The 14,647-nt window shown below is 35.8% G+C and overlaps 1 protein-coding gene across 3 annotated transcripts; it reads right to left on the reverse strand.

The window, feature by feature from the left end:
* Positions 1–11,086, reverse strand: LOC136842932 (NADH dehydrogenase [ubiquinone] 1 alpha subcomplex assembly factor 3). 3 transcript variants are annotated; one of them, XR_010854378.1, is made up of 7 exons: positions 10,895–11,034; positions 10,146–10,292; positions 9,110–9,230; positions 6,832–6,976; positions 4,838–4,926; positions 1,628–1,870; positions 1–640 (listed from the first exon to the last, which is right to left on the reverse strand). XR_010854378.1 is itself a non-coding variant. In XM_067110944.1 (6 exons), exons 2-6 carry the CDS (start codon positions 10,190–10,192, stop codon positions 1,694–1,696), a joined length of 579 nt encoding a protein of 192 aa, XP_066967045.1. In that variant the 5' UTR covers positions 10,193–10,292; positions 10,879–11,086; the 3' UTR covers positions 1,600–1,693. The 3 variants fall into 3 exon arrangements, 2 of the variants coding, with proteins under 2 accessions (XP_066967045.1, XP_066967044.1); XM_067110944.1 differs by lacking the exon at positions 1–640 and having other exon boundaries at positions 1,600–1,870; positions 10,879–11,086; XM_067110943.1 differs by lacking the exon at positions 1–640 and having other exon boundaries at positions 1,600–1,870; positions 10,895–11,081.
* Positions 11,087–14,647: the final 3,561 nt, after the last annotated feature.

Here is a 14,647-nt window from a genome sequence, read left to right on the forward strand (position 1 = left end):
TGCACATAGTGAGAAAAGTGATGGACTCCTAAGGAGGCAGGATGCAACCCGGAACCCCACACTATAAATACTACCCAGTTGAATAGGATGACAGATGGAAAAAAAAAAATGAAATGATGATAATAATAATAATAATAATCTTCCCACTCCTCAAGTTTTTCATCAGTGACTATGTCTATAGTAAAACCCTTACGAAAGCATCATAACATTTTTCTCTGTTTACCAATGAGATATTTCTGCTTAACCGCAGTCTTGACATCTCTCCCCTTAACCAAGGGTATGGTTACTCTTTCTCAATGCCCTCTAAATACTTGTTTCAAAGAATGCTGTTTCCCAAAAGTAATAGCAATGTTATGCCTCACACAAAACCTATCCTTCTACCAAAACATGGTACTCCACCACCTCTTTCCTTCTCCTCTTATACACTTTGGGCATCGACATTCTTTCACCGAGTTTATTTTGCAATCCAGGACAATTCTTGTGACATAAATTACTTTCTACTTACAAACTGTAATTTTGTACTTTTAGTGACAGTTGCAGGAGCATATTGCAGCTGCATAATGCAGTTGAAGGACTGGTCTACAGACAGATGGGGAGAAATGCAGAAAGTGCCGATCTTTCTGTACGTACAGTACTGCACCTGTAATCCAAGCATACCAAATGTAATGTGCTATGTACACTTTTATTTTAAAGATTCACGCTTCTGTCCATTAATAAATGAGACAACAGAATAATAACAAAGGAAACTAAAATTCACCAGAAATATGAAGACTTTATCCAAGGATGTAGTGCATTTAGAATCTCAAAAGTTCAAGCTAAGTTTCACTGCATTACTATCCTGGAACAATTCACCTTTTATTTCAATTATTTATTAATATTTTTTCTATTTATTTATTTATTAATTTATCTCTTTTTCTTCTGTAATAACTGATCTCTTCTTTCTGTATTTCCTATTAGCTTCTGTAATTTCTTTCAAATGAACACCATATCCTTTGGAAGCTTTGAATTTCAAGCCAATGGCCCTTGTAGGCTTGTTCAATATGAATAAGAGTTTTATCATCTGAATAATAATACTAATAATAATAATAATAATAATAATAATAATAATAAGATGGTTAGTTTTCGGTTCTATAAAAATTTTACTTTCCACCTACCATCAAAATACAGGCTAGTTTTAAAAATGGGCTAAAATTGCCGATACTACAGTCCATTTTTCTTTAAAAATAATGTTCCCATCTCAATTATGCTTACACGTAATAAACAATGACGTATACTACGCATAAAACTAAATTTGCATAGCACGTAAGTTCGTATTTTGGTTGAGCAGAAACCTGGTCTTAAACATCTTCTAAAATTAAAAACTTCGAGCAGACTCCATCTTAAATGAAAATCCAGAAGAGACAATCAAAGACTGAATCTGAATTGGCAAAGGTGATGAAATGAGTAAAATAAAGTTGCAAGCAAGAGTAACCCCACACACACATCTGCTCCTGATAATACAAGGAAAATAGACCTATTCAGCACTGTTTGTCCATCTTCCTTACGCATAGACACAAAACAAAAAAGGGGGATGTAACTTGCACATGAAACCAATTCTGATAAAAAGTTAACTTTCACAAGCACTCACTTTTATTACACAATTTACATAATGATCTGTACACGGAGAGGGTAAAAATTTCACGAGGAGCAATGCTCATACAATTTCGTCCTCCAGTGTTGCTATGAAGAGACTCTTCTTCCTCACTTGATCCTGTACTAATTCGTCTTCGTGCGTCTGAATATTAGTTGGTGGGATGAGAGCAGCAGCCACATATCTCTTTTCGTCATTCAGAAAATTGAAGGTCGCACAAGCCGACTCGGTTGGCAGAACCTGTAATGCATTAATGGAAAGATTACTTTGGAGGCAGATACAGTGTAAATGCAACTGTAATACTGGAAGTTGCTATTTAAAGAAAGTAACATTACAACAACAGATATTTCAAAGCCTTTCTTTGGCTTACCACAATGAGATTGAATATGCAAGCAGTGTTTTATTATAGAGCAAACTCGGCTACATCCAGTTCAACTTAATCTATTATAATTATTTATGCAAATATTCTTGTGAAATTCTCCCAAACAGGGAATGAACTTAGTTATGCAAGCAGTGTTTTATTACAGGGCAAACTGAGCTATGTCCAGTTCAGCTTAATCCATTACTGTATCATTATTTATGTAAATATTCTTGTGAAATTCTCCCAAAATGGTAATGAACTTTGTTATGCAAGCAGTGTTTTATTATAAGGCAAACTGGGCTATGTCCATTTCAAATTAATCTATTATCATTATTCACTCAAATATTCTTGTGAAATTCTCTCAAAATGGTAATGAACTTGGTTATGCAAGCAATGTTTTATTATAAGGCAAACTGGGCTATGTCCAATTCAGCTCATACTATCATTATTTACTTAAATATTCTTGTGAAATTCTCCCAAAATGGTAATGAACTTTGTTATGCAAGCAGTGTTTTATTATAGGACAAACTGAGCTACATCCAGTTCAGCTTAATCTATTATCATTATTTATACAAATATTCTTGTGAAATTCTCCCAAAAAGGGAATGAACTTGCCAAGCAAGCTTCTATCTACATCAAAGAATGCCCACATAATAAAAATGAGCAATTTGGGACCACAGGATCGCATAACAGTTGCACCTCATCTTAACAGATGCTTTTGGGGAGTCTGGCCTTTCTGATGAGTAACAAAGTCTGTTAAATTAAAAATGACACCATACATAACCTGCATTTGAACATTTTCTCGCTATCTTACAGCTAACAGCAATTCCACATACAGCAGTTCCTAACCTAAACTAACCCAAAATTTACATTTAACATTCAGTTTAAAAGATCTGGTGGGAGAGCAAGAGAAGACCGAAGTAAAGGTGGATGGATGTAGTTAGAGAAGATCTGAGAGACAAACAATTGTCAGAGGACGATGTGTTTGCCCGAGCCAGGTGGATAACAGCTGTCAGAAACATCGATGCCACATAGAAGTAGGAAAAGATGCAGAGAAAGAAGAAGAAGAAGATGATTCAATTTAAAAGATCTATATAAAAATATATCATCTAAAATGGTAGCATAAGGAAAAACAATCATAATAGGGTAGTTGATAAGTATAGAAGTCCACTATGTTGAGGCTTGTTGAGTTGAAGTGTTACTGTATTACCCAATTAATCCCTTACATTAGATGCAGACCAGACAACCAATGTTATAAAAAAAACAGCATTTTAAAAGTAATTCGTATTTTTCCTAGAATACGAGCAATAGCTTCCATAAATGGAGTTTCTTACACAAGGAGTTCTGAAGCTGTTACTATCTATAAAAACAAAATCCTATCGGGAAGGCCTGTGGGTACGTGAACTAAGTCGGCCTATCTCAACCAGTGTGTTCTCAGCCATATTATCACCCAGTTGTTACTGCCTGGTCTCCTATTTTAGTGCTAAGATTTCTCCTTGTGCATGCCATGTGTGCATGATATTCCTGTGTTGTATGCTACATATACTTACCCTCTTATGCTAACACCTCTCCAGTAATCAAGTGTTGCATTATTTGCAGAAATTTATGCAATTTTTGGGCACAAAGTAGCAATTAAACTTATAAAACTTAAGCATAACAATCACCAACAGGAATGGCTATGCTTGCTCTGGTTTTAGATGAAATTTTAACATTATATTCAGCATTTTCACTTTATTTAATGCCTATGCAAGTGTGGAACCGAGGAAATTTCAGTATTTGGACCATTCTCGCATACCATAAAGACTATATAACTACTTGACATTCAAAGAAAAAAGATGAGATTGCAAAAAAGGAGTTGAACACAAAAGAATATACAATAACCTATCAACTTATCAGACTAACTTCTCACACAATTTTACTTGCCAGTTATATTTTGTGGTGGGTTTTTGCTGGGCTACCTTATAATGTAATGTATTTTTAGGATAAATCTTTTAAATTGAATGAAAACTGTGAAATACAGTATAATTCAGGCTGGAAATTATATAGAATTACTGTTATCTGTGGGATATCTTCAATGTCTGCAAGTGTAGGCATACTACAAAGTCTCATAGTCTGTCAAACACTCTAAGATTGCTGAGTTGGGGATAATAAGGAATTCCTGTGTTCACAAATATCTCACTGTTATGATAAAGGTATGAGGTTAGCAGAGCCTCCTCAAGAGAAAGTTTTCTAAAGTATACAGCCACAAGTTTAAAGCTGACATTAAAAACACGTATGACCCTGGATATTTTCATTGGAAACCTAATTTTTTTTTCATTAAAAGAGATGTGGCTTAATTTTTGACCTGCATTACCAAATCCCAGTTTCTGCAACACGTCATCAGCACAGGGCTTTTAGATGGTCAGTGGTCACTTTACTGACTTCACCTCAGATGAGCCATCTTCTTAAAGAACTATCGTACTCAAAGCTGCCACTGTGGTAGGGAAACACAAAGTGGAAACTACAGTAAAAGAGAGTTCTCAAGCAAAACCATAATCAATTTTGAGATTAACGTTAAGGGAAAGATTTGAACAGCTATATAGATATGGCTGCAATGCTTTTTCTACCTGGCTACACCCTAGTCATCTTAAGAGTGTTTGACAGACTATAGTTTCTGCACTTATCAGATTTTGTATACTCAGAATGCCAGACATCAAGGGATCTGTATACCTGAAAGTGAAAAAACCACAACCTTCAGCTCTCAGGAGAGACTTTTACGAAAACTTATTCATCCTCACACCAAATGAATGCTATGAAAAGAAAAAAAGCAAAAAGCTACAAGGTTACATACGGAAAATTCACCATACCTCGATATTTAGTCCTTTATTTTTTATATATTGTAAAACACGTGGTTTTAAGGCGATCCCCCGGTCACCAACACCAATGATCAGGATATCTGTAAAAGAAAAGATCAAGAGAACTTCGTAAAACCTCTTGGAGATCTACAAGCTGCTACATTTTTAGTAAGAAGTGTTCCACGCCCATTGTCCTGCAATTAGTCGGGCTGAAGTGAGCAAGATTTCCAGTAGTCTGGAATCATTTTTAAAAATGGAAGCAAAAAAGACAAAAAGGTTAATCAGAAGTACAACATGAGTAAAAATTAAATAAAGGCTAATCCTAAATGTTGATCATCCATGAACTCACGTATAACAATACTGAGCTGACTACAGTATGGAGGAATTTGGCATTAAAGTCCCAGAAGTAGTTCTCATTTGCTGATAAGTTTTTCATTTATTTCTAACTTCCACATTACTCTTTATTCACATTTTTTGAAGCTTTCTTAGTAAGCCTGTTCATTGTGACTGGTTGACTGTGAGCTACCTACTATCACATTGTTCCTTCTGACTGTTGTGAATAATATAAATAGCAACTGGTATTTATGAGCATTCATAGCACTTAATTGCATTATGGTCTAGCCAATGGTAAGATACAATAGAGTATCATGTATTACTGTGTTATTATTATTAAAAAAGAAAAAATAAACTAATAAATAGATAGATAAAAATGTATTAAAACGCAAGAAGAATAGTACAGTATTAGGGTAGTAATGCATTACACTTTCACTTGAACTTCTGAAGTTCCAACTGCTGGACATCCTCTGGGAGGCTGTTCTACAGTCCAACAGTGTGAGGAATAAGGGACCTCTGGAGCTGAGAAGTTCAACAGCGAGATACATTTACTGCATATTGGTGCCGCTGTTCAGCGAATCTGGTTGCTCTCGGCAGATAAAGGGAAGCTGAGATCAACTTTGAATGTGAAAGATCTCTGTTGAAATACAACCTATGTAAAAGCGATAAACAAGAGACTATCCGTCGATGGTCCAAGTCATAACTGTTACTATTTGGAAACAGAAACCTACCACCATGAACCACTCTATCTAAAAGAGATAAATCTCTGGCAGAAGCAGACGTTCGCACGAGAGAACAGTATTCCAGTAAAGGAAGCACAAATGACTTAAGACGGGTTGCACTGATTTTATCACTATTACAAATATATGAGGCCTTGCAAACAATACCTAACGTCTGTGTGGCATTTGCTGAAACTTTCATTAGATGTTTCTCAAAAGTTAGATGCGAGTCAAAAGATACACCTAGGATAGTTAAAACTTCAGACTCGTTCAGCAAAGTTCCATCAACCTGAAGGGGAGTATGGGGTGGGAAATCTGTAAGAGATCTGCTAATCAATGGGAAACAGGTAAAATTAAGTAAGTTGTGGTGCCTACTTTACAGTATTTGCAAAATTTATCTATTCACTGAAGGCGGCGGGTGGGAACTTAACCATCATGAAAAAAAGTGGTTGGCTGTACACAAATCTGATTAAATACTGTGGATGAAAATTGTAAAGGTTTATGTAGCCATCATATACAAAACTACAAAAACTGCTGTGTAATAATTTCACTAATAAAATAAGATGCGACAGAAGTGAGCTGAGTGCGCATTTAGTCACAATGGTTCAAGCAGAGAAGTGAGGGGCTACAGCAAATGATATGGGGTAGGTCTAAGTCACCATTCGACTACCAATTTATTTGTGCTTCTTTTGGGATTCAGAATTTGGACTATGCCTGTGCAGACAAAATAAGCATTTTGAAACTAAACTGATGTCTAACAAGACAAAGTAAGCATTTCAAAGCTACATTAATGCTTGTCTTCTTCTAACACATACAAAAATCCACCCCAAGAATGAAATGACAATAAACATCATCATATTGCAAGCAAACTGCAATACTGTACATGCAATTTTGCATTTATACCCATAATTAGCAGCCCAAAATACAGTACTGCAGTAACTGAATACTGCTTACCAAGCTTAGGCTCCAGAATATAAAATAACGACAACGAGTCTTCTGTAATGTCATTTTCATCTCGCACGCGCCAACTGAGGACGGATTTTGGGAATATAGCCATTGGACCCACCACAGACATTCCATTGTTGAGACGAAAACCAGCCTGGAATGTTGACATCATTATAAGACCACAGAAGTAAGATTCAGTTCAAGCAGAAACTACTGTACATTATCGTATACACGAAATGGTCTGGAAATGACAGTCATATATAAAGTTAATATAAAGGTAAAAGAATGTTTTGAAAATAATTATTGCATAACATTAAATCATGAAAAGACCAAACATCAAAAAAGTTTGTAATACAACAATAAAATACACACACACATTAAGTAAATGTCAAAGAATATTATATACTGTAACATGAATAATATTACAGAAGGCGTCTCTGTACAAGCAACACTAAGTGAAGAGCAGTACTGAATTCTATATGCACATGAAGGTACTCTATTTTTACCTTAATAGTATTTTCAACTGAAAAGGCTATTTTACAGTAAATATAGGGAATAGGAGTGGCATATAAAATTCAGGCCAATGGTGAAGCACTGGGACCTATGAGGTCATTCAGTGCTGAAAGGAAAATTGAGAGTAAAGAGGTATTAATGTAACAGGCGGTAAACCTTGCAGTTGCACAGTGAAACAATTGTTAGGAGAGGGTGAAAAGTACAATGGAAGAAAGAGAATATAAACAGATACAATAAAAGGAAGGAAAGGGGTTGCAGCTAGTGGACAAAGGGATGCTGCAAGAACCTCAAGTAATGCCTACATAGCACAATGTGGGAATAACTGATGACACTTACTTTGAAAAAATTTTTCATAAAGCAATTACTTTGAAAAACACTGGCCATGAACTTACCAAGATACCAATCCTGCTCCTTCAAGGAGGAGACAGTTTCCCTTATTTATTTAAAGTCTAACCTGCTCTCTCCAATATCTTGCTCAGTTAAAATCTTAGTTCTCAAATTTATGCATCAGAATCCACCCTAAGGTGATGGTAGAGTAACTTCAATGTAAGGCAATGGTTTATTCCTGCAACAGGAAATGGTTTATTCATGTAAAAAAATGACATAAAAACTGATCGTTGTCATAGGATGTGCAACCCAGTCTTACTATATCAAAATAGCTACTCCAGACTACTGTAATGAAGAATACCTTGATCAGTCTGACCATTTGATAAGATTGCAGTAAAAATGGGTGTAGGTCCACTTATGCACTGTTAGTTAGTCAGTGCCAATTGTTATTATCTTAATCTTATTGACTCCAATATTTGTTTTTCTGAGTATTGTTCCTTTGATGTAGCTGAGTGTGTTCCATTTTGTTATTCTATCATGTCCTGTATACCATTTACTTGAGTAATTTTCAGCAACAATGGACTAATTTCATTTCCTAACCACATCTAGGCTGAATAATGCCCTGGGTGACTTATCCCAATGTCCCAGTCTAAATTTTCAAAAAAATAAGACCAAATCATGAAGAGGAACTTTTATAAATAAGAAAGGGAGAACACCCTACTGAAGAAGGTCATAATATTATCCATTTAGAATGTCACTTGATGTAATGAGTTTTTCCATCATATCTGAGCTGACAGGCCACTGGTTATCTATCCTTCTCCCAATGTGCATCATAAAAATGCAAAATCATAAAGACCAAATCATTAGCTTAGGGTTTCTGAAAGTAAGACAAGTAGTTTACCCTACTGAAGGAGGTCTTAAACCATTTTCCAACTAGCATTTCCGTAGTGTTTCATCACTCAGCCTCTTCAACTTGTAATAGAATCAGTAAAAGCAGATTTGCAATTCAGTCAGTTTCTCCACTTATCAGAGATAACATCAAGTAAAGTGGAAAGTTTGCCATTTAAATGAACTGGAATAGAGTATAAAATTTCGGAGGAAGGCAAAACGCTGGGACCTATAAGGTCATTCAGCACTGAAAGGGAAATTGAGAGTAAAAAGGTTTTAAGGCGTAACAGGAGAAAAATCTCACAGTTGTACTAAGAAACAATTGTTTGGAAAGGGTGGAAAGTAAGACGGAATAAAAAGAATATGAACAGAGGTACAGTAAATGGAATGAAAGGGGTTGCCGGTAGGTGCCAAAGGGATACTGCAAAGAAGCTCAAGTAATGCTTACAGTGCACCACTTGAAGTACACTGAGGGCGCTACCACCCTACATGGTCGCAATCTAAATGGTTCATATGATCAGATATTTATTCAAAAACTAATCTTATTTTTCCAACTCACCTGACTATAACCATCTATCATTAAGCCTGCACCAATTTCCTGATTTAGGACTCTTGCTGTGGTTTTCTGATCATCACCAGTAGACTGATGACACCTCGGCTGACTGAGAAAGCCCTTCAGCCTGGAACAGCAAAATTTATTTTAGAAACAGTTGCAACATGAAACAATGCAGATACATCGCTACTTAAGATGAGATTAGGTTCTGACATGCTGCTCTTGAAAATATTTCATCTAAACTCCAAGTCAAACACAGTAGCACCTCAACTTAAGAGAAACTTTGGGGTCTGATTTTCTAATAAGTAATAAAATCCATCAAGTAAAAAAAACACTAAATTATAGCCTGGATATCTTAAGCTAATAGCAATTCTACATAGCTCCTACCCTTAACTAACCCGCACTTTACAGTTGCCATTCATCTTCAGAGATTTATTTGAAAATGGTATGACATCTCAAATGGTGGCCAAGAAGAAATGATGATAATAATGTGGCCGATAAGTACAGAAGTCTGCTAAACTGAGGTGTTACTGCATTACACTCTGTCAAGCAGTTGCGTACAGTACTCTCAAGTCCATGATATTTAGTTAGTAACTTTTTCAAAGTCCATATCATGATACAAAATAAAATTAATCTAATTAAAGTGGTCAAAAACAATTCAACTTGAGTATATTGACAAAGAAAACTACACCAATCCATTCCATGGGGTCTTGACATGCAGGAGGGAGGTGCTACAATGACATAGGTAGTCATTTAGAACTTTAGTTACTTCATCGTGGTCTCCATCTTCCAAGATGCTGAGAAGAATAAGATTACAAAACAGAAAAAATAGCAATGTTCAAACACACGCGTAATCATGAGCAGTAATCATGAGCAGTTAACTTATTTCCCGGATACCTATGGTACCACCTCTTTTCTGGATATTTCCAGTCTATGACATTAATTATGAGCATCCATATACGGATCTCTAACTAATTTCAATTATTTTGATGATGTTCAAAACAAATCTGAAATTACTATAAGGGCAAATTAGTCAACTTACCTCGGTGCAAGGATTGCTGCAGTATTACGAAGGGGCGAACGGATCATCTTGTTTCTTGATTTCTTCTGCAATTTGTTTTTAAGTATTACGGCACGATTTCACATAATCATTTAACAGGCTAGAATTCTTATTCATGGCACTTCAAACCTGAAAAATAATAAAATATGTAAATAAATTTTAGGAAACACTAAATATACCATAAATTGTGATAATTTTAGTTCTGAAATTCCTTGCTGGATCTAAGCTAACGTTTAATTATTAGGAAACATGGGTGCCGTGTTTAGTACCAACCCAGGGGAGATTACAGTAAAAACATAAACAAACGATAGTTAAATGTTATAAAAATAAAAGAGGCATAAATATGAACAAAAACATAAAGAAACTGCGGTAAATATTCTGGTTGACAGCTGGAGGGAACCAGGCTGCGGTAGTCGTCTTCAGTTTTACCCAACTCCAATAATGGATTAAAGTAAAATAACTTAAAATATTTCGAGCTAAGCATAAACCTTGGGCTAAATGGCCCCCCTCCCCCAAAATCAAGTTAAACACAAATGGGCTACAGTTTCGATTAGGTTAGGTTAGGATGTAGCCCGGTACATTTTAAGATCGTAGCTGCAGGTACGGTCGTACCGTATTTTACCGTTCATTACCTAATATACCATACGGTACGATAACAAATACGACCTAATTCATAACGTAACGTAATTCGTAATGTAACTCAAAGCGTAATTACCCGACAGGCGAGTTACCTTAGCTGGATAGGTACACCATTTAGGTAAGCACTACGACGAGGTAACCCTTAAAAAAAGCCTAAAATTTAAAGGCAAGTGTATATAATGTCACCAGTAGGCTCTAAAAATGGCCCACCCTAAAAACATTTAGGGTCCTCAGGCGTAATTTATAATGCAGAACTGGGTTATTTAACCCAATGCCGACGCAATAGTAGTAGTAATGGCGTTGCTTTGATCGTGTAACGGCTCATCTAGTTGCATCTATTATGGTCATATTTATGCCTATAAGTATAATATTTATTTTGTTTTATAAGCTTTTTAGATGAATTCTTTCACATTTTCAACTTATTCTCTAATTAGTTTTGTGTAACTTAAAATACTAAGTAATTTTTCTTCCATTATAGGTATTTGGTTATGTAACGGCTCACTAGCTTCGTAGAGTACAGCATGTTTGTTCTTGTAACAAGGGTTAATATTCCTGTGGTATTATCAACTTTTTTGATTAATTCTTTTCTATTTCCAGTTCGTACTCTACGCAGTTTGTGAAAATTAAAGCATCAACTGTTAATTCTCCAGACTCATCATTATTTATTGTATTTATCCATTTTTGTCTTTTATACAATAACATTATCAAATTACGATCTGTAACTAACCCAGTCTATTTCTAATTTATCAAGACTTTTAAGTTTTATGAGTGACCTGATCTTGGCGTTGCTGGTTTATTTAAGTGGTTTATGGGCCTACCAACCCCTTCAAAAATGGTGGTGATATTTAAGTTCTGTTAGACTCACATCGTACTAATGTCTAGCACGGTATGTTCCTTCGTATTTTCTTTAATATATTTTAATACTCATATAAACCTTCTGCTGGGAGTCTATATATCAGTCCCTTTATCTGCTGTATATTATCACATTTGAACAGTTTAGTTTCCATCTGACTAAACTTACAAGATCAGTGTCGTATATTTTTTTCTTCTTTTGTATTTTTTACATGATTTGTGCCCTGTTATGTTCAGGCCCTGGGAGAGTGTACACCCTGTTTTATGGGACTTGCAATCTTTCAACCTCTTATCTTTCCCACCCTGATTTGTCCTGTTAATGTGCGAATTTCTGGTGGTCATTTTAAGCAATGAATTACGTGATATTTGTCGTAGGCATAACACAACTTACTAGGTGTATACTGTAAATAGCTTGTCACCACGTATCATGATATAGGCCTAGTGTTTCATAATTCTGGTTTATCTTCTTGTTTTGTAATTTTTCAAGTCACATTTATCTTTTACAAGACATCTTTGACACGCATTATTAGCTTTTACATATGTTCTTTATATTGTCCTGTTTAACTTCATCGGGAACACGTTTAATATCAAGATCTTTGGGCTGTTCTACATAATTTTCGACAGCTTGAATATTTATAACTCCAATATTTCATGCAATTTTTAGCTTCTTTTTGTCAGAAATCTTCGCAAGCAAGCGTCCACCTCTTGTGTGCGTTAAACATTCCATTGCAATTTCCCGAATTGCTGACCTATTGTGATGTTTTCCACCAGAGTCAGCAGCTGAATTTAGACCTAAAGTGATTCTTCTTTATTTTTTCACCACATAGTTTATTCCTCCAGATTTGGAGCCTCATTTCCTATTTGGTGACTCAAGATCTGTAATTTGTCATTCATCATAGTAATATCATCACTTCGGAGAGAGAGAGAGAGAGAGAGAGAGAGAGAGAGAGAGAGAGAGAGAGAGAGAGAGAGAGAGAGAGAGAGAGAGATGCTGTTTTGCATCTTCATCAGATTTCTGAGGGGTCGTCAACATGCAAACCATTTCCCTTGCGTAAGCCGAATCTGCTGTCACAAATTTTTATATCACCCCCCCCCTCTCTCTCTCTCTCTCTCTTAACTCCAGTGACGAACCATTTTAAATACGAAAATCTTAGGCTTCTTTGATCCCTACTGAAATTTGCAAGAGTTCTCAGGAGTCTGACGGGAGTGGCAACTGAAGGTTACACCCAGTAATAAAGTTACACAGATTCTGGCCTGTAAATTGGATTATAGCCTATAAGTACGATTATATCTATGACAAAATTTAAATAAATCAAGAAAATCTTAGTTTTGAGTCTAAACTTATAGGTCTAGAGTACCTAATAAGCTTCAGTAGTTGAATTACAGAATAAACAGCTAAATGTATTACGTGAATTAGTCATAATATCAATGAATTAGATTCTAATTGCAATCTTTTCATACAGTTCCATGTTGTTTATCCTCTGTACTCTTTTTATTTAATGAGATTCTTTAAAATCTATAGACACTCACTCCTGTCTACTGACTTTAGAAAGGGCTTAGACCAATGCTTCTCAACTGACCTCCTCTTAGCACTACTTCTCTGTCTCATCTATGAAATTTATAGAATTCGCCATTGCTGATAAGTAATGACTTTCTAAGTAGCAGCCACATTGTCAAAATGTGATACATGATAATAGTCCTATACAGTCACAAGGATCACGTGACCAAATATGCAGTAAGAGCCAGAAGGAAATATTAAAAGGGCATAATTACCTAGCACTTTCGTTTATTTACAATGGCCTATGTACTTATTCAGGGTACAGTACAAAGGTATCCATCGTCCTGCATGGGATTTAAATCCCCATTTTAAGCATGGATAGGGCAATAGGATACACTTGATTGGTTTGTGAAATTGGAACTTGTTCGAGTCAACATTGACTTCGATTTTGACGTGAAATCTCTTATTTATGTCGTCCTGTGGGATTTAAATAGCTTTTTAAGCACGGATAAAGACTATGTAAATCTTTTATATATTAATGAATGTATTTGAATCTATTTTAAACGAATTATTCGCCCTTATTCGCTCATTAGTCGCTTAAATCCCAGGTGTCAAACACACTTTGGAGGGAGTGTACGCTCCATCTGCGTATGGCAGGTTTAAATCCATTCTCAAGCATGAATGACGATTTAAGCATAAATAACAATAAAATAAACCTGATATACGTTAATATTTTAATTCAAATAACTTAAAAACTAATTATTCGCTCATAAATCGCCTAAATCACTTAAATCTAAGGGAGCAAACACACTTTCGAGGCGGTGTACGCTCCCTCGGCGTATGCGGAATTTAAATCCCTCCTGAAGCATGGATGGTGATAATAGAAAGCTCTTATCAGCTGATTAATTAATAGCTTAATCTAAATCGCTTAAAAACGAACGATTCGTCCTTGTCCTCCCGTAAATCGTTTAAATCGCGTTAATCTGAGGGAGCAAATATTCTTTCAGGACATTGTACGCTCCTTCGGTGTATGCAGAGTTCAAATCGCTCCTGCAGCATGGACGACGATAATAGAAATCCTTTATTAGTCAACAGTTGAATTAAAATCCATTATGAACGGCTGAAAACGATTATCCGTCCACAAATCGTCTAAATGACTTAAATCCAAGGTGGCAAACAGCCTTTCGAGGGAGCGTACGCTCCCTCGGCGTATGCTTAGTTTAAATCGCTTCTGAAGCGCGGACAACGATAACAGAAAGCCTTTATTAGTTAATAATTGAATTAAAATCCATTACGAACGACTGAAAACGAATTACCCATCCATAAATCGCCTAAATGACCTAAATCCAAAGTAGCTAACAGCCTTTCGAGGGAGCGTACGCTCCTTCGGCGTATTCTTAGTTTAATTCCCTGCCGAAGCACGAACGACGATGACAGAAAGTCTTTCCTGGTCAATAATTGAATTGAAATCCATTACGAACGACCGAAAACGAAT

This window comes from Macrobrachium rosenbergii, chromosome 10 (assembly GCF_040412425.1).
Source record: "Macrobrachium rosenbergii isolate ZJJX-2024 chromosome 10, ASM4041242v1, whole genome shotgun sequence".
Classification (NCBI taxonomy): Eukaryota; Metazoa; Arthropoda; class Malacostraca; order Decapoda; family Palaemonidae; genus Macrobrachium; species Macrobrachium rosenbergii.